Source organism: Podarcis gaigeae, assembly GCF_964106915.1.
Source record: "Podarcis gaigeae genome assembly, chromosome: 16".
In the NCBI taxonomy this organism is placed as follows: Eukaryota; Metazoa; Chordata; class Lepidosauria; order Squamata; family Lacertidae; genus Podarcis; species Podarcis gaigeae.
Genome location: NC_139693.1, coordinates 28,651,888 through 28,675,054, shown reverse-complemented (window position 1 = coordinate 28,675,054; position 23,167 = coordinate 28,651,888). Strand labels below are relative to the sequence as shown.

General features: G+C 42.4%; 1 protein-coding gene across 4 annotated transcripts in view; it reads left to right on the top strand.

Annotated features, from left to right (window-relative positions):
* LOC310833854 (clathrin heavy chain 1-like) overlaps positions 1 to 23,167 on the top strand; it is a 64,270-nt gene that overhangs the window by 17,584 nt on the left and 23,519 nt on the right. For all 4 annotated transcript variants that reach the window (XM_083716827.1, XM_083716828.1, XM_083716829.1 and 1 more), the window contains exons 3-17: positions 1,556 to 1,824; positions 2,126 to 2,287; positions 3,308 to 3,421; positions 4,575 to 4,748; positions 6,088 to 6,285; positions 7,640 to 7,840; positions 9,013 to 9,165; positions 10,222 to 10,344; positions 14,541 to 14,678; positions 14,902 to 15,066; positions 15,543 to 15,723; positions 17,140 to 17,303; positions 19,930 to 20,055; positions 20,332 to 20,474; positions 22,692 to 22,926. In XM_083716827.1, coding sequence (XP_083572953.1) covers positions 1,556 to 1,824; positions 2,126 to 2,287; positions 3,308 to 3,421; positions 4,575 to 4,748; positions 6,088 to 6,285; positions 7,640 to 7,840; positions 9,013 to 9,165; positions 10,222 to 10,344; positions 14,541 to 14,678; positions 14,902 to 15,066; positions 15,543 to 15,723; positions 17,140 to 17,303; positions 19,930 to 20,055; positions 20,332 to 20,474; positions 22,692 to 22,926 — 2,546 coding nt within the window. The remainder of the gene's footprint in view (positions 1 to 1,555; positions 1,825 to 2,125; positions 2,288 to 3,307; positions 3,422 to 4,574; positions 4,749 to 6,087; positions 6,286 to 7,639; positions 7,841 to 9,012; positions 9,166 to 10,221; positions 10,345 to 14,540; positions 14,679 to 14,901; positions 15,067 to 15,542; positions 15,724 to 17,139; positions 17,304 to 19,929; positions 20,056 to 20,331; positions 20,475 to 22,691; positions 22,927 to 23,167) is intronic.

Below are 23,167 nucleotides of genomic sequence, written 5' to 3'. Positions count from 1 at the left end.
TGTTTGTCAGTAATGCAAGACTCAAAAGCTTCTGGAGATTTTTAGTTTACGACAGCAGTAAACTGATCACAGTTAACTGTAGAACAAGCCAGTTTTCAAATAACTTAGGTTATGTTTCTAAGAAAACAGATATTAAGCAATTACCCTCCCAGCACCAAGCAGACCTTCATCTGATGGGAATAGCGTTGCTTAATGTCTGCTTCTCAAAATCCTATCTATTAAATATTGACTTCTGCTTCCTTAGAAGCCTAGAGTCAAGGGTTGCATCTTTAGGAAATGCAGTGAGTTCTTGTACTCCTTTTGAAGAAAGGTCATATTTCCCTTTTTGGTTGCCTTACCTGCTGGGTTTCTAATGTCTTTCAGATGACACAATGCTACCCTTCTCAAGGAACAGAAAATTGCACATAACAGCATTGTTTATGGTGTTAAGCCACTTAGGTTCACACTGGTGTGTTACTCAATAATGACTATGGGTTGAAAAGTAGGACAGTTGGCATCCTAAGAATAAGGATCCTGTTTTGAGCAGTATTGAAAAATGTCTTTTTTAATATGCTGCACTCTAAACAGCCCATTCTGAAATATACCTTTACTTTTGAGAGGGGGGATTTTGCCCCAAAGAAACTTGGGATTTTGAGGCAAAATGTTGAAGGAGAATGTTTGAAGAGTTCATCTCCTGTCTTCCTCATTTGCCACTATGCCATAAACTTCAATATTCCTACCTACCTTCTCTCTCACCCAACTTTCCTAATGAGGCTTTGTCTTGAAAGACTGGAAGTGAAGTGCAGATATTACCAGATAAGTTTTGCGTTCTACATGGGGATCCTACACTTTTCTTGAATTCTAAACAAGTTAGCACAAGGCTTAGCGCTAAAAAAATAAGCACTTGATAAACTTATGGCCAGAGTGAACATAAGAACCTGCTGCATCAGGCCAGTAGCCCATCTAGTCCAGCATCCTGTTCTCACAGTGGCCAACACGATGCCTATGCGATGTCCGAAAGCAGGGCCCAAGCACAACTGTTTTCCCTCCTGCCATTTCCAGCAACTAGTATTCAGAGGCATGCTGCCTCCGACAGTGGAGGTAAAACAGCCATTGTTATTGTCATTCTTATGTGGATTTATCTAATCCTCTTTTAAAGCCATCCAAGTTGGTAGTCATCACTGCCTCTTACAGGCACTGAAATATATGGGATTGGGTAAATTTCTACTTCGTTATTGTCACAGTTTGGTATGAATGATCCTTCAACCTCTACTTGAAATGTTCTAAATTATGCTGGATCCACACATGCGGTGCTACAAAGTGGTAAAATGAACTGTGCCACTTCAGCTAAAGGTAGGAGAGCTTACAAAAATATGGTTTCCTCCCAAATGTTGTCCGAAGTTGTACTGCCCAGTTTTTTAAGCACCTCATTCTGCTGCATCTGTAGCTGAGGCCTTTGACTTTGGATATTTCCAAACGTCTTCCTACAAAAAAGATTGTGTTGGAGTAGGGATAGCTATCGCTTAACATTTTTGGAGGGCTATGATTCTCTTTGTCTTTCTGTCTTGTATGCCAGCGGGGAAAACACTCCAGATCTTTAACATTGAGATGAAAAGCAAAATGAAAGCACACACGATGGCAGAGGAAGTGATCTTCTGGAAATGGATTTCTGTGAATACCGTTGCCTTAGTGACAGAGACTGCAGTTTATCACTGGAGTATGGAAGGAGACTCTCTGCCCCAAAAGATGTTTGACAGGCACGCCAGTCTTGCAGGCTGCCAAATCATCAATTACAGAACTGATGAAAACCAGAAGTGGCTGCTCCTGATAGGAATCTCTGCCCAGGTAAGGAAAGCTGTGGAGTGCAGAGGGTTCAAAAGCATGCTTTGAAGCATGTGGACTGTAGAAATTGGGAGACTAGAAGCCAAAACATTTTTGTGACAGATGAGCTGGAAAGCAGAACTACTGAACATACAGTGAACTTGTAAGCTGTGACATGGGGATGCTTCTGTTCTGTTGAATTAGTGGTTGGAATCTCTTGATGGGAGGCGCAGGATAAGAGGCTCTAAATGGATTAAGGATCTTGACACTTCAGGCTCTTAAGTGCTTGCTGTACATTTAACGACTGTGATGCTTGCTCCATTAGCAAAATCGTGTGGTTGGTGCCATGCAGCTGTACTCAGTGGATCGAAAAGTTTCCCAGCCTATAGAGGGACATGCAGCAGCCTTTGCAGAATTCAAAATAGAAGGCAATGCCAAGCCTTCCACCCTCTTCTGTTTTGCTGTGCGAAGCCCTGCAGGAGGCAAGGTAAAAGCCTTTCATACTTGATTATTGCCTTTGTTGCTTACAGCTGCTTTTGGGCATAAGATCCAAGACGATAAACCATTTAAATGAAGTTACAGATAGGTAGCCGTGTTGGTCTGCCATAGTCAAAGCATAATAAAAAAATTCCTTCCAGTAGCACCTTAAAGACCAACTAAGTTAGTTCCAGGTATGAGCTTTTGTGTGCAAGCATGTGTGTATCTGAAGAAGTGTCCTTGCACACGAAAGCTCATACCTGGAACTAACTTAGTTGGTCTTTAAGGTGCCATTTAAATGAAGTTCCTCAACCCCTCTGTAGTAAGAGCTTGCACCAGTGTAGTCTGTGCAAGTCCTTATGAAAAATCAAGAGATCTTAGCTGCGCTTCAGGGTTTAGGATGGAACACTTGATGCTGATACTGCATCTCTCTTTAAGGCACGAGTAGTCAATGTGGTGCCATTCAGTTGTTGCTGGACTCTTATCATCCTTGGCCATTGGCAGTGCTGGCTGAGGCTGATGGGAGTTGTAGTCCAAAACTTCTGGTGTGCAACATGTTTTTCTGCTTTAAGGTGTCTCACCATAATAGACCATTTTGAATTGTAGTCTCAAAGTGCCAGTCAACATAGCCTTAATTTGGGCTGTAGAGCCAATACTACAGAACAGGCACATCCAACCTCTAAGAGACTGCAATCTACTCCCACTATAAAAAGAAAACTAGCAGTGATCTTCCCATTGGATTGACCAGAGTTGTTGAGCTTTGCTTTTTTTGGGGGGGGGAGGATGAGCTCAGTCGGGGTCCCGGGACCAGGATCGACCAGGGACATCCCGCGATCGACCAGTAGATCGCGATCGACATGTCGCACACCCCTGCTATAGAACATTTAAACTTTGTGAAGAATGGAGAACGCTTAAGAAAAATCCATACCATTATTTTTAACAGTTTTCCATTCTGAGGAACACCTGATTTGAGTGAGCTTTTCTCCTTTCAACTAAACAATTGATTTATAACCCTGTGGTGTTTCCCCAGCTGCATATAATTGAAGTGGGTCAACCTGCTGCTGGAAACCAACCCTTTGTCAAGAAAGCTGTTGATGTCTTTTTCCCTCCAGAGGCTCAAACGGATTTCCCAGTGGCAATGCAGGTAATAAATTGAGGAGTGCGTTTAAGACTTCCGGTGGCATGGCCGAAGCATATCAAGTGCAGCGGTAGTATTGCATGCCCTTTTTAGCCCATAAACAACTGTTGTGTCAGAAAAATATGAACTTTGTTCCAAACGCTTACATGCTGCCTTGCAGGGTGAAGCCCTCCCAGGGTGCCTTGCAAAAGATTGGTTGTGTGTGTGTGTATTCAAGATCATTCAGTGTCCTGTACATAGCAGGGGCTCTTGAATGGAGCTGTATCCAGGCATGATGAACAGGTGCAAGGATGCTGTTTACTCCCACTCTGATGGCAATGCCAGTGGGTAACTCTTAGGCAGCTGTCAGCTGGATCTGTATCCAGACACAATTGAATACATTACCATATCAGTGTGTACAGTTGGTTTAAATGATACAGAATTGAGCGAGGCCAATGTTTAATGCAATTTGTCAGAGTTTATAGCACTGCTAGGCCAGGATCCAAACAAGCATATAACTAGGCTGGATTGGATGCTGTAGTCCTATAAAGCAAGCCAGTCTTAAACATTAAAGGCGGCTTAGCCTAATCTGTTTATGACAGAATGGTGGAGGCTGCTGTTCAAAATTGCTGAATACACACAAGCCCTTAGAGTTGCACCTAGAGTGGAACTTCCTTGAAACTGAAAGCTGGATCTGAGCTTCTTGCAGCCATGTTGGCCCAAGGTCTTAAGTGCTTCAGTTTCACAGCTGAACTAGAGATTGACTTGTAGTGACATAAAGGCTCAGCTCCCCAGTCTAAAAAATAGCCATAGCTGTTAACAAGTATGAAATAATCCACTTGCACAATAAATTGAGTTTTTGCTGCTGTGCTAGGAAGAAGCTTAAGTTAACTAGTGCAGGGGTCAGCAAACTTTTTCAGTAGGGGGCCAGTCCACTGTCCCATACACCTTGTGGGGGGCCGGACTGTATTTTTTTTGAGGGGGGAATGAACGAATTCCTATGCCCCACAAATAACCCAGAGATGCATTTTAAATAAAAGGACACATTCTCATGTAAAAACATGCTGATTTGGAAGGTGATTGGGCCGAATCCGGCCCCCTTAGTTTGCCTATCCATGAACTAGTGAATAACTTCTGAACTGTCCTGGTTAACCTTGTCTCTTTCTTGTACATTTGGTAGATTGGAACAAAGCATGGTGTTATCTATCTGATCACAAAATATGGATATATTCATATGTACGACTTGGAATCTGGAGTGTGCATCTACATGAACCGTATTAGTGCAGACACTATCTTTGTAACTGCATCTCATGAACCTACCTCAGGAATTATTGGTGTAAATAAAAAAGGACAGGTAAGAATGATGCCTATTGTTTTTGTCCATGAAGTTTTCTTGGCAGGGATACAGGAGTGGCTTGCCGGTTCCTGCTCGAGGTGGATCGCGTTTAGTCAAAACTCTCCACTATGACCTGTCCGTCTTGGGTGGCCCTTCACAGCATAGCTCATAGCTTCTTTGAGTTATTCAAGCCCCTTTGCCATGATAAAGGAAATCAGCCCTGAGTGCTCACTGGAAGGACAGATCCTGAAGCTGAGGCGCCAATACTTTGGCCACCTCATGAGAAGAGAAGACTCCCTGGAAAAGACTCTGATGTTGGGAAAGGTTGAGGGCACAAGGAGAAGGGGGTGACAGAGCATGAGATGGTTGGACAGTGTTCTCGAAGCTACTAACATGAGTTTGACCAAACTGCAGGTGGCAGTGGAAGACAGGAGTGCCTGGCGTGCTCTAGTCCATGGGGTCATGAAGAGTCGGACATGACTAAACAACAAGAAGAACGATGCATGAAACTTCTCAGCTGTAGATTAGCCATTACTTCAGTGTCTGCTTACTGTAATGCTGTCATTTAGGCTCTGAATCCTGACTGCTTTATCAGATCCAGGTGGCGGCTTTCCTTAAGTCACCACTTTGCTGGGCTCTGTACTGATGCTTAGGGATTTCAGCTCATTGGTTCAAAACTGTGAAGGAGAAGCCATGTAATGTCCTGAAGTAAGACCTCAAGTTCCCAAGCATGCATTCTCTAATGATCTGGATTACAGCCTGCATTGGAGGTGTTGATGCATGCACACGTATTGTTGTTAACAAATCAAATAACTCTTGAGATTAAAGTGGTAGTTCCTGTACGATCACTGAATAAAACACTGCATCAAGCACAGATAAGAGGACTGTTAGAATAGATTTCTCCAGCAGGAGTTCTAATGTAAGCAGTAAAGCTGTTGAAATGACAACTTGAGCAGTCAGGAAGGAAGGCTTTGTAAGAAAGAAAGTAAAATGAGAATCTTGAAGTAGAACTTCAGTGGTAAACATTATTGTATCCTGTACCTAACTGGTAGCAGTTGGCCTGGTGGTACCTAGTCTCATTTATAATATTATAAAGTGACATTTTTGAATGTGCCACTTTTCCTCCAGATCGGTAATGCTCCTTTTATACAGTAGAGCAGGCTTCCTCAACCTTGGCCCTCCAGATGTTTGGCCTACAACTCCCATGATCCCTATCTAGCAGGACCAGTGATCAGGGATGATGGGAATTGTAGTCTCAAAACATCTGGAGGGCCGAGGTTGAGGAAGCCTGCAGTAGAGTGTGCCTTGTTCTTTTTTAGACTTTACTGTACACTCACGGACTCTCTTTCTCTTCTAGGTACTCTCTGTTTGTGTGGAGGAAGATAACATTGTAAATTACGCCACCAATGTTCTCCAGAATCCTGATTTGGGTCTGCGCATGGCGATCAGGAGTAACTTAGCTGGGGCGGAAGAACTCTTTGCCAGGAAATTTAATACACTTTTTGCACAGGGAAATTACGCAGAAGCGGCTAAAGTGGCGGCATCTGCGCCAAAGGTAAGCATCTTAAAAAAAAATTTTTTTTGGCCAAGGGGTTCGGGAGTGCACTCCAAACAAATTTTGTAGCCTTTAACCTTTGTTTGAAGCAACAGGCAATCCCAAGTTGTATGAGAGCACTGGTTCTGTCTTCCTTGAGGGAGACATAGACAATTCTTTTATAAAGATAGGGTGGCATTAAACTAAGTTGTATTCAGAGTAGACCCATTGAAATGAATGCACATGACTAAGTGCGGTGCAGCAGTTTACGTTATACTCATTACGTAAAACCCACGGTGGGTATTATTGACCAGAGCTGTAAACTGGTTGCCCCATTGAATTCTTGCTTAGGATTGCAGCCCTAAATGGGGATCAGATAATCATGGAGTCACTGTCAGGGGTTGGTGGGAAGGCCGGATATAAATAAATAGAATCATAATAATAAGTCCATCAATAACTTCAGGATACTTCATGGGAAGTGATTCATAAATGAAGGAAATAATGTTATGGAGCCCTCTTGTTCTGAGGCAGGTTTTCTCCTGACTACCAATTGCTCATGTGATAGGAGTAGGAGGAGCAAGAGTTCGGAGAAGGCTATTGCCCCGATTCTTCACTTGTGGAAAATGTGATGACAGACCTAGATCTAGCAGGATTTTTACGTTGGTGTTAGGCAGGGTGGATAAAATTCAATGATTTATTTATTTATTTAAAAAAAAAACAACCCACAGATGTTTTTCATTTAAATCAGATTTTTTAAAATTTAAACCGGATTTTTAAAATAAAATGCTTTTGAAGGAAAAAAAATCTTTCTAAAGACAGTTTTCTATTTGTTACATTATAGTCCAAAGACTATTCATCAGGAAATAAGGATTTGTTTTAAGTTTTTCATGTGTGCTAAAGCTCAGTCTAAGTTTTTTTAATGAAAAAAATTGTTTAACCACATCAGTTAACAAACATGGATACCTGTACTATAAATCTTACTTTTTTAGTTAAAATATAAACATTTAATTTTTTAAACCTCACAATAATTTCATAATTATCTGTCTATGTATTTCTAACATTATAAACCAAATCAGTAATTTTGATATAACGGTAAAAAACTACCTTGAAAATGTATTATTCCAAAAATGAAACCTTCATCTGTTTGTAAATATTAAGATTATACCAGCAAGAATGAGTCTTTCTGTAAAAAAAAAAAAAAAAAAAAAAAAAAAGTTTAAATCAAGTCTTACTGACTAGTGATTTAAATTGATTTGGTTTAAGTCAAATCCACCCTGGTCTTGGGAATTCTCAACTGGCAAGCTGAGCAAGCTCTCTCTGCCTTGGATTTTGCCTTAAGGGAGACTTTTTAATAGAATCATGTTTCAATGTTCAGGGAATCTTGCGCACAAGTGATACCATCCGAAAGTTCCAGAGTGTACCCGCTCAGCCTGGGCAGGCCTCTCCCTTGCTCCAGTACTTCGGGATCCTCCTCGATCAAGGCCAGCTCAATAAATTTGAGTCTCTGGAACTCTGCCGTCCTGTCCTTCAGCAAGGCCGCAAGCAGCTTTTAGAAAAATGGCTAAAAGAAGACAAGGTAATGCATGGTACCTCTTCAGAAATTTATTATGCTGTGGTCTGCTTTAAACAGTCGTGGTTCTGTTGCCTGTGCTGAAATTAACTAGCATTCCTATTTAGGCCCACTTACCCAAGTAGTAAGGGTGGCGCTGTGGGTTAAACCACAGAGCCTAGGACTTGCCGATCGAATCCCCGCGACGGGGTGAGCTCCCATTGCTCGGTCTCTGCTCCTGCCAACCTAGCAGTTCGAAAGCACCCCCAAAAGTGCAAGTAGATAAATAGGTACCACTCTGGCGGGAAGGTAAACGGCGTTTCCGTACGCTGCTCTGGTTCGCCAGAAGCGGCTTAGTCATGCTGGCCACATGACCCGGAAGCTGTACGCCGGCTCCTAGGCCAATAAAGCGAAATGAGCGCCGCAATCCCACAGTCGGCCACGACTGGACCTAATGGTCAGGGGTCCCTTTACCTTTACCTTTATCCAAGTAGTATAAAGCCTTGTTAGTGACAACAGTGCATTTTGTTGATTACCCACCTACATCCAACTGAGAGGTCTGCTGGCTTTTTGCTCTAACTACAGGCAAAATAGCATTGATGGGAAATCTCCTTGTTGTGTAGACGCTTACCCTAGAGCAGTGAAAATGGATTAGGCATGCCCAAATGCACCATTTTTCAGTACTGGGAAAATAAACATAGTCCCACAAAATCCACCAATGGACCATACATCAGCTAGGTACATACTGTAGATTGCAAAAATTTGATACTTGCCAAGGTATTTTATGATATCCATTTAAATTGAAAATGAGCAAAACTTTGAGCACTGAGCAACTCCTCTGACCCCCTTCCCGGTTTTATTTTAGTTCGCTCTGTTGTGTTGATGTAAACAAAGGCACCACTAAAATATTAATTTGAAAAAGAGTTTTGGGCTGCATTTCTATAATTCCCACAGAGTTTTCTTCCTAAACAGTGAGGTAAATCGCTGAGATCCAGACAGGAATACCCTATATCTTAAAACAGTAGCAACTACATTTGCTTGCCATAAGCAGGGATGGGTGGCAGCGTTTGCTGAGCTGGGTGTGGTGTTAATAGCTTTGAAAGGCTGGTTCTATTGCAGTCTTACATTCGATGCCAGCAAACAAATTGCAGCTTAACACTTGGATCTGTGTTGATTCTGAAATGTTGTTTCTGTTTCAGCTGGAATGCTCCGAGGAGCTAGGAGACTTGGTGAAGGCTGCTGACCCAACCCTTGCCCTCAGTGTTTATCTCCGTGCGAATGTACCAAACAAAGTAATTCAGTGTTTTGCAGAAACTGGTCAATTCCAGAAAATAGTTCTTTATGCCAAAAAGGTAACTATCTTATTTTCCCCCTCTGAAAAGTATGTGATTGTGTAATGCACACCTTTGCAAGCCAGAAGCCTTTTGAACGCACAGTTAAATTTTATCTTTACCAAGATAAGAATAAGCCTCGGAACATTCCGGGATATCTGAAGTGTGATATGCAACGGCCCCACCTGGTAAAGTTTCAATTGCATAAGTCGTGTGGTCTTTGGAGCATTCAGTAGACTATTCTGCGGACAAAAATGGCAAAAATCAGCTTCAGTACCTCAGGGCTTTTTCTGCGGGTGAATGAAACTTGCACCTTAAATTCTATAGGCTCTTGGATGTCTTTCAATTTAAAGGACTGAACTAGGATGGGCTGTGCATATTAACATGGTTGTCTTGCTAATCTCTGGCAATTTCATTTATTTAAAAGGTTAAGAAACCCCACCTTTCTATTTCAGAACTCCCAGGGTGGGTTTCAGTTAATATTAAAATAATATAATCTGTAGGATTTAAAACTGATCAAAAGACATGAAGCCCAGTGTTGTAAAAGCATAAGATTCTGTATTGGGTGAGCCTCCCTGGGGAGTGCATTCCACAGATAGGTTTTCACAAATGAAGGTGTTTTTCCCTGGCTGTAATGTGCCTGATACCCTTAAATTTGGGGTACCTGAAAGGCGATATTAATATTTTGGACAAATAGAAGTGGGTGATTCCAGATCCCATTGGGTATTGAATGGCGTTTGGAAAGAGCTTAGCAGCTACTGAAGTCATTGTGAAGTTGAACCGACAACAATAGTCCCTTTGGACTGGTCCCCTTCTAACAAATAAGAGGCTGTATCTTATATCAGTTGTACAGCAACCCAACTGTAACATTCGAACCTGTACGTTGAATAATGGGCTGATCAATTTCTTGCCCTAATGTCATATGAAGCAAGTAAAAACCTGACTTGAGATGTGAGGTTGGGCTTAGCTACGTGTAATTTGCTACAGCCTAGTTGCTTTTGGAATATATTAGCAAAATGCAGGAATATATTGAGTTAAAGCAAAACCTACTTAACATCTTGAAATTTGACCTTTTAGGTTGGTTATACTCCGGATTGGATTTTCTTGTTGAGGAGTGTCATGAGGGTCAGCCCAGATCAGGGTCTTCAGTTTGCTCAGATGTTGGTACAGGATGAAGAGCCACTAGCCAACATCAATCAGGTAAGCACTAGCTTGGTCTGTTGCAGTTCTAGAAGGTAAAGCTGGAATAAAATGCCCCTTAAGTCCTAATACAGCTAAATGAATACCCATCTTGTTTAAATGTCTACAGTTTTTCTCATGGTCTTGCAATTCTGGAAAACTAATCATTTTACCTAGTTGCAAAACTTGCTAGCTATAGGTTTCAAAGCAGTGTAAGGAATTATCAAAAGTGTAAGGAATTATACCTTAGTAGCTATGGGCAGTGACAACTCAAATTTAAATGTAAGAGATTATGTTTCGAACCAACTCCTTTTTGGTAAGAACTAGAGACATGGGTAAAACTGATTTTGAAAACTGCACTATAGTTTTTCAGAAGAAAAACAAGGTTAAACATACTTGATCAGGTATATGAAGACGAGAAGCAAAGTCAGTCCTCAGGGAACGTGCAGGCGACCTTGGAACGGACAGCTCACGGAAGAACCCCGACCAAACCTAAGAGGAGGCGTGTAGTGGTGATAGGGGATTCCCTACTGAGGGGAACAGAAGCAGTGATCTGTGGGCCTGACAAGATGTCTCGGGAAGTGTGCTGTCTCCCCGGGGCTAAGATCCAAGATATAACTGAACGACTGCAAGGAATCATAAAACCCACTGACAAATACCCCTTCCTCTTGGTTCATGTGGGAACCAATGACACTGCAAGCAATAGCCTCCAGAAGATCAAAAGAGACTATGAGGCTCTGGGCAGGAAATTGAAGCAATTAAATGCACAAATTGTCATCTCATCTGTCCTCCCAGTTGAACGACGTGGCCCAGGGAGAGAGAGAAAAATAGTGGAAGTGAACAGCTGGCTTCGCAAATGGTGTAAACAGGAACGGTTTGGATTCTTAGATCACGGACTGCAGTTTCTTGAAGATGGACTTCTGGCAAGCAATGGGCTGCACCTCACAACGGTTGGGCGGAATGTTTTTGTCAAAAATCTCAGAAACCTCATCAGGAGGGCTTTAAACTGACTAATGTGGGGGAGGGAGACAGTGCTCCTGAAGGTAGGAGTCCAAATGTCATAGACCGAATGGAGCAAACAGCACGCAGACCTAGTGATGGGAGGAAAAAATCCTTAAATAAGAGACACGGGGGAATGATTAATGGACTTCAATGTCTGTACACTAATGCGCAAAGCATGGGTAATAAACAAGATGAGCTTGAGCTCTTGGTACAGCAAACTAAATATGACATAATAGGCATCACTGAAACAGGTGGGATAAGTCCCACAACTGGAATGTAATAATGGAGGGATACAATCTATTTCAGAGAAACAGACCAGACAAGAAAGGAGGAGGAGTGGCGTTATATGTCAGGGATGTGTATACCTGTGAAGAGATCCAAGATTTAGAACCTCAAAGCCAAAGTGAGAGCATTTGGGTCAAAATTAAGGGAGAGAAGAATAACAGGGACCTCATTGTGGGAGTTTACTATAGATCCCCAAGCCAAACTGAGGACATAGATGATGCCTTCCTGGAACAGATGGCCAAGCATGCAAAAGGAAGGGAGATAGTAGTAATGGGGGACTTCAATTACCCGGATATTTGCTGGATGTCAAACTCAGCCAAGAGCATAAGGTCAAACAGATTCCTCACTGGCCTTGCAGACAACTTCATTGTCCAGAAAGTGGGAGAAGCAACAAGAGGAACAGCCATTTTAGATCTGGTCCTAACCAATGTCGATGACCTAGTTAGTGGGGTAGAAGTGGAAGGATCATTAGGCGCGAGTGATCATGCTCTTCTGAAGTTTACTATACAGCGGAAAGGAGCAGTCAAGCATACTAGGACTCAATTTCTTGACTTTAAGAAAGCCGACTTCATAAAACTTAGGGAAGTGCTGGGTGAGATCCCATGGACAGTAATACTAAAAGGAAAGGGAGTTCATGATGGCTGGGAGTTTGTTAAGAGGGAGATAGTAAAAGCACAACTTCAGGCAATACCAATGAGACGGAAACATGGAAGGTGCCTAAAGAAGCCAGGGTGGCTATCTAAAGAACTTTTAACTGAGTTAAGATTAAAAAAGGATGTGTACAAAAAATGGAAAAGGGGGGAAACCACCAAAGAGGAATTCAAACAAATAGCCAGCACGTGTAGACACAAAGTCAGAAAAGCTAAAGCACAGAATGAACTCAGGCTTGCTAGAGAGGTTAAAAGCAACAAAAAAGGCTTTTATGGGTATGTTCGTAGCAAAAGGAAGAACAAAGAAACAGTGGGGTCGCTCAGAGGAGAAGATGGTGAAATGCAAACAGGGGGTACAGAAAGGGCTGAACTCCTCAATGTCTTCTTTGCCTCAGTCTTCTCCAATAAAGAAAACAATGCCCGACCTGAAGAATTTGGAGCAAATGATTCAGCAGAGGAAACACAGCCCAGAATAACTAAGGAGATAGTACAAGAATACTTGGCTGGTTTAGATGTATTCAAGTCTCCAGGGCCAGATGAACTGCATCCAAGAGTATTAAAAGAACTGGCAGATGTGATCTCAGAACCACTGGCACTCATTTTTGAGAATTCCTGGAGAACAGGCGAAGTCCCGGCAGACTGGAGGAGGGCAAATGTTGTCCCTATTTTCAAAAAGGGAAAAAGAGAGGACCCAAATAATTACCGCCCAGTCAGTCTGACATCAATACCAGGGAAGATTCTGGAGCAGATCATTAAGCAATCAGTCTGTGAGCACCTAGAAAGGAATGCTGTGATCACCAATAGTCAGCATGGATTTCTGAAAAATAAGTCATGTCAGACTAACCTGATCTCGTTTTTTGACATAATTACAAGCCTGGTAGATGAAGGGAACGCAGTGGATGTAGCCTACCTTGATTTCAGCAAGGCATTTGACAAGGTGCCCCATGATATTCTTGTAAAGAAGCTGGTAAATGTAACTGGCTGACTGACCGAACCCAAAGAGTGCTCATCAATGGTTCCTCTTCATCCTGGAGAAGAGTGACTAGTGGGGTGCCACAGGGTTCTGTCTTGGGCCCGGTCTTATTCAACATCTTTATCAACGACTTGGATGATGGACTCAAGGGCATCCTGATCAAATTTGCAGATGACACCAAACTGGGAGGGGTGGCTAACACCCCAGAGGACAGGATCACACTTCAAAACGACCTTGACAGATTAGAGAACTGGGCCAAAACAAACAAGATGAATTTTAATAGGGAGAAATGTAAAGTATTGCACTTGGGCAAAAAAAATGAGAGGCACAAATACAAGATGGGTGACACCTGGCTTGAGAGCAGTACATGTGAAAAGGATCTAGGAGTCTTGGTTGACCACAAACTTGACATGAGCCAACAGTGTGACGCTGCAGCTAAAAAAGCCAATGCAATTCTGGGCTGCATCAATAGGAGTATAGCATCTAGATCAAGGGAAGTAATAGTGCCACTGTATTCTGCTCTGGTCAGACCTCACCTGGAGTACTGTGTCCAGTTCTGGGCACCACAGTTCAAGAAGGACACTGACAAACTGGAACGTGTCCAGAGGAGGGCAACCAAAATGGTCAAAGGCCTGGAAACGATGCCTTATGAGGAACGGCTAAAGGAGCTGGGTATGTTTAGCCTGGAAAAGAGGAGGTTAAGGGGTGATATGATAGCCATGTTCAAATATATAAAAGGATGTCACATAGAGGAGGGAGAAAGGTTGTTTTCTGCTGCTCCAGAGAAGCGGACACGGAGCAATGGTTCCAAACTACAAGAAAAAAGATTCCACCTAAACATTAGGAGGAACTTCCTGACAGTGAGAGCTGTTCGACAGTGGAATTTGCTGCCAAGGAGTGTGGTGGAGTCTCCTTCTTTGGAGGTCTTTAAGCAGAGGCTTGACGACCATATGTGAGGAGTACTCTGATGGCGTTTCCTGCTTGGCAGGGGGTTGGACCCGATGGCCCTTGTGGTCTCTTCCAACTCTATGATTCTATGATTCTATGATATGTGATGGGCACCTGGACATGAAGTGGAATAAATAATGTTATTTGGAAACATTGAATTCAGCTATGTTCTTACGTTGTGGTTTGGAAACGTTGGGAGCTTAAAGTCTGTATTTAGTGAATTACAGATTTGTTTATTTTTTAGACCTACAACTACAATGTACAATGTATTTGCATGCATAAAATAAAATAAGTTTTGTAGCACACTTAGGCAACGGTTTACGTGTCTGATGGCCATTTGTTTGATTCCTACGCTGTAGATTGTTGATGTATTCATGGAGAACAGTTTGATTCAGCAGTGTACCTCCTTTTTGTTGGATGCCTTGAAAAATAACCGTCCGGCCGAAGGCCACCTCCAGACTCGTCTGCTTGAGATGAACCTCATTCATGCTCCACAGGTAAACTCTCCTGGGTTGGATGGGTTTTGGGGTGGTTTTTTTTTTTTTTTTTTTTGAAGCCTACCTTTCTCATTCCTTCTTGAGGGAGGCAGTTGTTATTTTGCCAAAGACGGCTCTGTGTAACAATCTACCCATATATTTCATGTAGAAGATCACCCACAAGGGTTTTAAGAACACTAATTCCTCTTTTTATAAATTGACTTGCACTGTTGCTAATCCCTAGGTTGCAGATGCTATCCTGGGAAACCAGATGTTCACACATTATGACCGTGCCCACATTGCCCAACTTTGTGAAAAGGCAGGCTTGTTACAGAGAGCATTGGAACACTACACTGATCTTTACGACATCAAGCGAGCTGTTGTTCATACCCATCTTTTGAACCCGGAGGTAAGATAATATGCACACTTAACTAATTATGGTTCATGCCGCCTTCTGCACTGTTCTCCTTTGTGTTATTTGGTAGCTTCCTTTCCTACAGACCACCCCCTTTTGCTTCCAGTGATCTGCTTCTAGACAAGCCAGTGTGGTATAATGATTAGTGTGCTGAGTCAGGACTGGGAAGACCCGGGTTCAAATCCTTAGTTGGCTATAAAGCTTGCTGATGACTTGGGGCTACACACTCAGCCTAATGTACTCTACAGGGTGGTTGTGAGGATAAAACGAAGGGATCAAAAGAAGGCTTCTCCCCTGCCCTCCATGCCTACCTTGGCTCTCCTGAAACAACCAAAACATGTTAATGGACTTCAGTGCTTTAATACACCTTTGTGCTTCCCTTAGATTGGTAGATAATTGAAACTCACGATATGGTCTCCATTCATGTCATGGTGTGAACCTGCTGAATTATTTGCTTCTTCTTTCCTTAGTGGCTTGTGAACTTCTTTGGCTCTCTATCAGTTGAAGATTCTGTTGAGTGCCTACGTGCGATGCTGTCCGCCAACATCCGGCAAAACCTACAGCTCTGTGTGCAAGTGGCGTCTAAATACCACGAGCAGCTGGGCACCCAGTCTCTTGTGGAGCTGTTTGAATCCTTTAAAAGTTACGAAGGTAAGCCTCGGAAGCAGAGCATAGTGCTCACTCCTCTTGAACTTGTTTTACCGAGGACTGCAGAATGTCAGATAATGGAGGTGGGAGGCTGTTTTTATGTTGTTGTTGTTTGGTCGTGTCCGACTCTTCGTGACCCCATGGACCAGAGCACGCTGTTTTTATAGAAGCACTGAAAACAACAGAACGCAAGAATGCAATTTTTTTACACGTTTCTGGCCCCTGTGAGAGGGTAGCAGTGCCTAGGAATGTTGTCAAAGCTAAAATCATGGCTGAAGTTGAGGGCAAGGCACTGGAAATCTTCTACTAATGAAGAAGAGCAAGAAGTAGAATACACTGTGCAAAATAGGCATGCGTATAAGTAAATTGGTATAGTTTAGAGGTAGTAAAAGTAATATTTTTTTACCCAGCAGATTTTTTACTGTAACTATTACAGTGCAGCCTAAAGCCATGTCTACATTGGTAGTTCTAATATTAAAAGGTAATATTAGTAAGCAGTTTGCAAGCTGCAAGCTACAAGTCCTGTCTTAAAAGGTAGTTTCTAATTCTTAAAATATTTGTCTGAAATAACGGCTAGCATATCTTTGAAACAACTTAGATTCCCAAACATGCCTACTGAATATTTATTTAGCTAGTAGGTTTTCTAATAGATCAGTAAAGTCACATTTTTATGTATGTAGAGCAGGCCAAATTGAAGATGTTGTGCACTGTATCTTATACTGTATTTTATATAATTCACCAAGGGCTAAGTTCATTCTTCCCTTTCAGACTTTCCTAGAAGGCCAAACAGATAGTTTTAAGATATAGTGTAGCTTTATTTGCATTGCTGCAAAAAAGATAAAAGAGGCACTTTAAAATCATATTAGTGTGGAATGTTATGGGTAGTCTTGAACTAAATAAAAATTTTAAATTCTGTATTCACAGGGTTTAGCCCTGTCTTATTGGACTGATTACCTCCCCATATTGTAATGGTCATTGGCTGCAAAGAGTTATTCCTGACCTGACTAGTGTATTAATTGATTGATTTTTTTCGCAGGATTTGTAAGAAATGGAAATTTAACCAGTCATGGAAGGAGTACTATTAAAGATGCTAGAATGAGGGGAGGAAATAAGAAACCCAATACTTACTTCTAGAAGTTGCTAAAAGAATTTAATCAAGTGAATTGTTTATATGTCTGAGTTAGGAATGCAATGCTGAAAATGCTTCCTAACTTTAAAGCATGGATTAAGGCCATTTTCATTACTGGCTATTGGATCATAATTTGTTGGGCGACTGGTCCTTTGTCTTCTTCTTTTTTGAACCATGCCTTGTTGAAGCTGTTTATATTTGATCCTTGTAGAGGTGCCTTTCTTTTCTCTCTTCCCCTCCACCCCAATATGGACACCCCCCCCCCCAACCACTTAAACCTGTCTCTCTAGGGCTGTTTTATTTCCTGGGCTCTATTGTGAACTTCAGTCAAGACCCAGATGTCCACTTTAAGTATATCCAGGCAGCTTGCAAGACTGGCCAAATCAAAGAGGTAGAAAGAATCTGCCGAGAAAGCAATTGTTATAATCCAGAACGGGTGAAGAACTTTCTGAAGGTAAAACACCCACAGTACCAAACTGAGTGGTGGTATTTTAAATGTCTGTTTGCACTTTTTTCTGTGTCACCCTTGTTTTTCAATATGATTGTTTTATTTTAAATTGTGTTAACTTTTTATGTTTCTTTGCTGCCCTGGGAAGAAGGGTGGGATAACGATGATGATGGTGGTGGTGATGATGATGATTTAGTCCTTAATTCTGTTTTTACTGCCCTCTTGGATTTTCTACTTTAATACCACATTGGTGATCTCTCATAATATAACCTGAGGTCATCCTATTACCGTATTTTTTGCCCAATAGGGCGCACCTAGTTTTTTTGGGGGGGGAAATAAAGGGGGGGAAATTATTCTCCCCCCCCCCCCCGGCACGGGGCTGGCACAGGGGAAGCCCGAGCTTCCCCCAGCCCCCAGAACAGCCTGCTATCCACAAGCCTAGGGAGCCCGGCGCGAAACCCAGGGCTGCAGGCAGCTCTGCGCAGCCCTCGGGAGCCCGTCGCAGAGCCGGGGGCTGTAGGCAGCTCTGCGCAGTGCTCCGGAGCCCGGCACGACCTCGTGCCAGGCTCCCGAGGGCTGCGCAGAGCTTCCTGAAGCCTGGAGAGCGAGAGGGGTTGGTGCGCACCGACCCCTCTCGCTCTCCAGGCTTCAGCGAAAGCCTGCATTCACCCCATAGGACGCACACACATTTCCCCTTCATTTTTGGAGGGGGAAAAGTGCGTCCTATAGAGCGAAAAATACGGTAAATTGAGTATTTGGGAGAATTCATTTCAGACAAACAAAACTAAAGGACTACGTCACACAGTGCATAGTTATCCTTTGGAATTACCTTCCACAAGATGGCTTTAAAAGAGGATTGGGCACGTTTGTGGAGGATATGGCTACTAAGCCATGCTTACCTTTTTTTGGCGAAATTACGTTGCGAAAATCAAGGTGCGCATGAGATTCAATGTCGCATTTGCATTCGCCAGCAAATACTTTTTTTGGTTTCAAGGCTCTGAAAATTGAAATGTGCATGAGATTCGATGGCGCATTAGACTCAGGTAAATACGGTATATCTTGCCTCCAGTCCTGAATACAGTATGCTGAGCGAACGCTAGCAGGAGAGGGCTACTGACCTTTCTTCTTGGTTGTGAGCTCCTCAAAGACAGCTTGTTTGTTGCTGTGGGAAAACCAGATGCTGGACTAGAGGGAAATTTTGTCTGAAGCGCTCTTGCGGAAAGCTCCCCACTCTCCTTTCATGAGTTGAGGAGCAAATAATATGAGCAGAGAGACCTCTAAGAATAGGCAGACTGCTTTAGAATGTAGTGGGAGATGTTAGTAGAGACAAGGCTTTAGGCCTGTGATAGAACAGAGGAAAGGGGACATGCATCCCAGAGTTCAGATGGGCAGAGTTTGGAGAGGGACCGAAGAGAGCTCTTAGGGGTGCAGATAAAAAGAGAGAGCCTACACACAGTGCATAGCTGTCAACTTACAGATTTGAAAATAAGGGATCAGCAGCCAAAATAAGGGATCAACAATTACTTTGATAAAATACATATTTTGTTGTGTGCAAATGACTTTAGATGCCTATTAGGTCCATAAATTACCATATAGCATACATTCAACACAAAAAAAACAAGCAACAATTTGTTGTTGACAAAGCACAGCTGTACATAGCTTATTTAAGGGACATCATCAATAAGGGACAGCAGCGGGACATGGCGCTGGGATAAGGGACTGTCCCACCAAATAAGGGACGCTTGACAGCTATGGCACAGTGGGTGTTGCTTACTTGTCAGGGGACTGCCATCGGAAAAGGGGAGGGAGGCAGAGGGGCCGTTAGGATACAGGGAGGCTCCGAAAATCTTGCGAAGCAGTTCCTCTTCCTGCAATGGGGAGAGACACACCTCTAGTGGGGAAGAGGGGAAGGGAGCAGAGGATGCTGCTGGGAGCCCCAGCGTCGCACCTCGTCAGTCTGAGGGTGGGGGAAGCCACACCTCTGGGGTAAAGGAGGCGAAAGGGCTAGAGGATGCTGCAGGGAGCCTCAGCACCGCTTCTGTCCAAGCCAGCCAAGAGGGAAACACGCCTCTTCCGTCGCCCATCTTGCGCAGAGGAGTAAAACGCAAAGAAGGAAGGAAACGGCTGGGGGTTGCTGAGTTCTTACGTTGGACGAGGACCGAGAAAGATCCACTCCCAGATTCTGCTAGCGATTGAGGCAGACATGATCTGATGGTTCTGCACTGTAAATAGTTTTTGCACCAAAATAAAGCCTGTGAAAGACAGGTCAGAGTCCTGCCTGGTTACTCACGAGCAACCACCACTGACATCTGACATTACTGAACTGATAAAAATGCCCTTCTGCACTGAAGAGGGCTACATCTTTCCATCCCATTGACGATAAATGCACATAGTGGCCCTTGGTAATCTATTGCAGAGGAAACGTGTAATTTCTGGAAAGAGAAGCGCAGCCATGTTGTTTGCCTGTGTCACATAAGTAGTCCATGTTCCACAGTATTGAGCTGGGTTCTTTTGTAATTAACCAGGTTTCCATTCAAGTTTTTCTCTCTTGGACCTTTGTTCTTGCTTGTACTTTTTTGATGCTCTCTTTCTGTTGGTATGTTGCTGTATTTGCACCTCTCTATTTGTACAGGAAGCTAAGCTCACAGACCAGCTTCCCCTGATAATCGTCTGTGACAGATTTGACTTCGTCCATGACCTGGTTCTCTATTTGTACCGTAACAACTTGCAGAAATACATTGAGATCTATGTTCAAAAGGTAATGTATCTACACATGCGGTAATTTGATTCATAACTTTTAAGAACATGCTTTTGATGTCAGTGACAGCAAATCCTTTCCTTAGACATTCAGCAGAAAATGTGATAGGGAAGTAATCAGAGGATACTCAATAATATGAAATTTTAAGCATAGCTAAAATTTATTTAATGATGTTTTTGAATTGGTTGCAACCTGCAGTTTACCAATGTTTCTGTATAACAATAGTTTGGACATTTTTGGGTGAGACCTGAAACTAAAAATAATGACTTGTTCTAGGTAAACCCAAGTCGTATTCCAGCCGTGGTTGGAGGGCTTCTAGATGTGGATTGTTCTGAAGATGTTATCAAGAACTTGATCATGGTGGTGAGAGGCCAGTTCTCAACAGATGAACTGGTAGCTGAAGTGGAAAAAAGAAATAGGTAAGACCTGCAGACAAACTAATTTTAGTTCTGGTAAGGAATTCCTTTATTTCTAAAACTTCTTTAGTTTACAAGCTACATGCTTGTAAAAAAAAAAACACTGTGTCAAAATACTCCAAAAATACCACTTTAGGTCAGTACCCTTATTAGACCAACTTTTTTTTCTGGGTCACACTTTCAGAATAAAAATTTGCTGCCGCCATACCAGCTTTTTCATTGATAAGAAATACATTGGAAAACAAAAAGAAACAACTCCTGGCAGTACTTGATTTATAACACAGAACACAACTACTTTATGATGTGATCATGGGATATCCAGAAAATATAAAACCATGCAGCTACATAAGAACACGAATCTTTCCCAAAATACAAACAAGCCTCTTTCCTTTGTGCCTTAAGTATGTGTACAAACTCAATAAGAGGTGCTTTAGCTGGGAAATCTCATTATATTAGGTTTATTTTTTATTTTTTATGATTTTCAGTTTTATACATTTCAATAATTTTACAATTATTTTAACATTTCAAAACTCGAGTTCCTTGCCCCTCTTTCTGCGGTTCCTTAATTTTTTTTTAATATTTTCTGCATATTCCAAATTTATCTACTTCAAATATATATGCTCTTATAAAACTGGAGGTTATTACAATAGTCATGCCAGTGTTTTTATCTGTTTACAGTTTATTTGTAAATATTCAATAAACCATTTCCATTCTTTTATAAAAAGTTTGTCGTCTTGATTTCTTATTTTTCCAGTAAGCGCCGCCATTTCTGCATATTCCATACATTTTTGTATCCATTCTTCTTTCGCTGGGATTACTTCTTCTTTCCATTTTTGGGCAAATAACATTCTTGCCACCGTAGTTGCATACATGAATAAATTTCTATACAGTTTGGGTAGTTCTGTCCCTATAATTCCTAAAAGAAAGGCTTCTGGGTTTGTTTGTTTTTTACAAATGTTATTTTAAACATCTTTTTCAATTCATTACATATCATTTCCGAGTAAGCTTTAACCTTACTACGATATTGTTTAATTTGAGACAGACAAACTATCATCTCCTCATCTACAGAAAGAAACCTTTGCCTTTTCTGTTCTTGATACTACAGTATATTATACTATACTGAAATGTTGACATTTTTCTTTGCTTGCCCCTGAACCACACTTGCCATTCTCTGCTGCCAAACCAATGCGCCACACCCTTTAAGAACCACTCAATGGTAAACAGCAGTGAGGGTGGAAGAAAAATGGCTGATGGTGAAGCCATCTGGTCCCAGTCCCAAGATGGAATAGGGGAAGAAATAGTAGACATTCAAGTGAGGCTATTCAGGTGCTGTGCAAGTACTGGGTTTTGTCAAGGATCTTTGGCAAAAATAATATTTAAAAATGACTGATTTTGCCATCTCCGGAAATGGAAGATGTGGCTGTTACCCAGATTTGTCTCCATCCTTAGGCAAGGGTTCCTTGGTAGATGGAGAACAGGCATTAAAGAAGATAGGTAAAGGTAAAGGTACCCCTGCCCGTACGGGCCAGTCGTGTCCGACTCTAGGGTTGTGCGCTCATCTCACTTAAGAGGCCGGGAGCCAGCGCTGTCCGAAGACACTTCCGGGTCATGTGGCCAGCGTGACGAAGCTGCTCTGGCGAGCCAGCACCAGCGCAGCACATGGAAACGCCGTTTACCTTCCCGCTATAAAGCGGTACCTATTTATCTACTTGCACTTAGGGGTGCTTTCGAACTGCTAGGTGGGCAGGAGCTGGGACCGAAAGACGGGAGCTCACCCCGCCGTGGGGATTCGAACCGCCGACCATACGATCGGCAAGTCCTAGGCACTGAGGTTTTACCCACAGCGCCACCCGCGTCCCACCATTAAAGAAGATAGGCAGTCCTTTATATTAGCAAAGGTGGAAATTTTAGGTGATGCACAAGGCAAAAACTCAGTAGAAGCCAAACTGACCAGCTTTACTTAGGAGTTGGAAGAAATGCTTCCTCATAGAATAAAGTTCCACGATTAGTATAAAATCCTCTTCCTCTCGCTTCAGAATGGTTACATTTTGTAGTCTTTGGTTAGCTCCTTAGCAGGGGTCCTCCATCCTCTTTAAGATAAGCACAGATGGGAGCTGGGAAAGAGAGAGATGGAAGTTGATTCTGTGATGCAGTTTAAAGGTGGGTTTTTTCCTGGTTGCTAGTAGCATAGAAAATTAATTAATTGCATTCTTATTTAAGGCTTAAGCTGCTGCTGCCCTGGCTCGAGTCTCGAATTCATGAAGGCTGCGAAGAACCAGCAACACACAATGCACTGGCTAAAATCTATATTGACAGCAACAACAACCCAGAACGCTTTCTGCGGGAGAACCCCTTTTACGACAGCCGTGTTGTAGGCAAATACTGTGAAAAGAGGGACCCACACTTGGCATGTGTTGCATATGAGAGGGGGCAGTGTGACCTTGAACTCATAAAGGTATTTTAGTGTTGTCTTGCTGTAACTTACCTATATTGTGCTGTCTCTTCTCCCCTGTCCCCACCCCTAATTGTATCACGTAAGTGGACTTGATTATATCATGTATATGGAATTGCAGTGAGGAGTGGTTAAGAAATCTGTCAAATCTAATTCTTATTTTCTCATAGTTCTGAATGTTCAAAGGGGTTGTGGTTGCCATCTTCTGGTGCACAAGTCATGATTGTGTATCTCTTAGCTGGTG